The 1,495-nt window shown below is 60.1% G+C and overlaps 1 protein-coding gene across 1 annotated transcript in view; it reads right to left on the reverse strand.

Moving 5' to 3' along the window:
• Positions 1–646: 646 nt before the first annotated feature.
• Positions 647–1,495, reverse strand: part of LOC110391728 (C-type lectin domain family 2 member E-like) — an 8,623-nt gene continuing 7,774 nt past the window's right edge. Inside the window, exon 2 of the mRNA XM_021383680.1 lies at positions 647–1,203. Within this exon, the coding sequence (XP_021239355.1) occupies positions 1,071–1,203 (133 nt within the window). The 3' untranslated portion in view covers positions 647–1,070. The remainder of the gene's footprint in view (positions 1,204–1,495) is intronic.

The raw sequence follows: 1,495 nt of genomic DNA on the forward strand, positions 1-1,495 counted from the left end.
CCGGCTGGTGCCGGCGTTGCGGCACAGCTCTGCCGCGTCTTCCCAGCAGCCCCTCGCTGTGCGTTCCGTGCTCCTTCCCGAAGCTCTCTGCCCGCGGGGCTGGGAGGCCCGGCTTCACCCGGGTCCTGCGCCGTGTCCTCCGTGCAGCACCCTCTCCCACGCACCGGGCCAATGCTTTCGCCTGCGCTCCCCTATGGTTCGCTGACGCTTTCCTGAAGGGTTTTCCCGTTCCCTCCTGGTGCTCTGTGCTTGGACAGGGTTGCCCAGGGGAGATGGAGGCTGGACATGAGGAAATAGTGCTGCTCTGAGAGAGGGGCCAGGCGCTGGAATGGGCTGCGCAGGGAGGTGGAGGAGTCACCGACCCTGGAGGTGCCCAAGGAGCATTGATGTGTTGGAGGACTGGTTTAGTGAGGACTGCTGGTGACAGGCGCACGCTTGCACTGGATGCTCGTGGAGGACTCTTCCAGCCTCGGTGACTCTGTGATTCCTTCTGGCAGCGCTGCTCTCCCCCCCCCCTCTCTGAGACACACGCGGCGGCACCGAGCGCGCCCTCACTTTGCTGCTGGCCCCACAGAGCGGTGCAGGGACACAACAGGAGGACGCGATGCCGCCGTCACAGGGACAGAACGGCAGTGACTGCAGAGGATCCTATAAACAGTGACTTTAATAAATGCTTCATGCAATTACAAAATGAAATTATAAAATGCAGCAGCTGAGCAGACACTGTGACAAAGTCAGAGGGCGGCTGGGAGCGATGGCACCGCGATGTGACACAGAGCCCACAAGGAGAGGAGAAACAGCCCCAGCCTCGGGTCCAGGCACAGGGGGTCAGCACCACGGGATTGTTCCATGGTACTGTGACCTTGAAGGACCCTTAGAGGAACCTCCCTTTAAGGTACAGTGCAATTATACATGCTTCCTGAGAGACAGTGAGGAGCAGAGCTGGGTGGTTCCATGCAGGAACAAGTGCAGCAGTGCTGGAAAGAGGCAGATTCCAGTACACAGTGAAGGCATGGCAGTGCCCAGCAGCATTGGAACGAGCTCAATGTGGATGGGCTTTGTCACTGTGGCTATGTCCCCTCCCTCCAGAGGACGTAGCTGTCGGCTCTGTTGCAGACCCAGTACTTCTCCGCCTGGCAGCTGGCTGAGGTGATCCTGTCCCCGTTCAGGTACGCACATCGGCCTCCACCTCGCAACTCGAACCTGAGCACAAGAGGGAGGAGAATGGGAAAACCCGATCCCAAGCAGACCCTGGAACAGATCCCCCCCAGACAGACGGACGCACAGACTGACCAGTTGGTGAAGGCGCTGCCATTGGGCCATGTCCAGCGCTCGTCCCCTTCTTCCCTGTGCAGCCCAATCCAACAGTTTGCTGTGCCCTGGTACCTCAGCATGAATTCCTGTGAGCAAAGCCAGGTGTGACTGGAGCCTGTTGGCTGGAGCACTTTCCCCCACAGCTCAGGCCCCACCTGGCTGCAAGGCGCTGCCCTTGGAG

Source organism: Numida meleagris, unplaced genomic scaffold (genome assembly GCF_002078875.1).
Source record: "Numida meleagris isolate 19003 breed g44 Domestic line unplaced genomic scaffold, NumMel1.0 unplaced_Scaffold471, whole genome shotgun sequence".
Taxonomy (NCBI): domain Eukaryota; kingdom Metazoa; phylum Chordata; class Aves; order Galliformes; family Numididae; genus Numida; species Numida meleagris.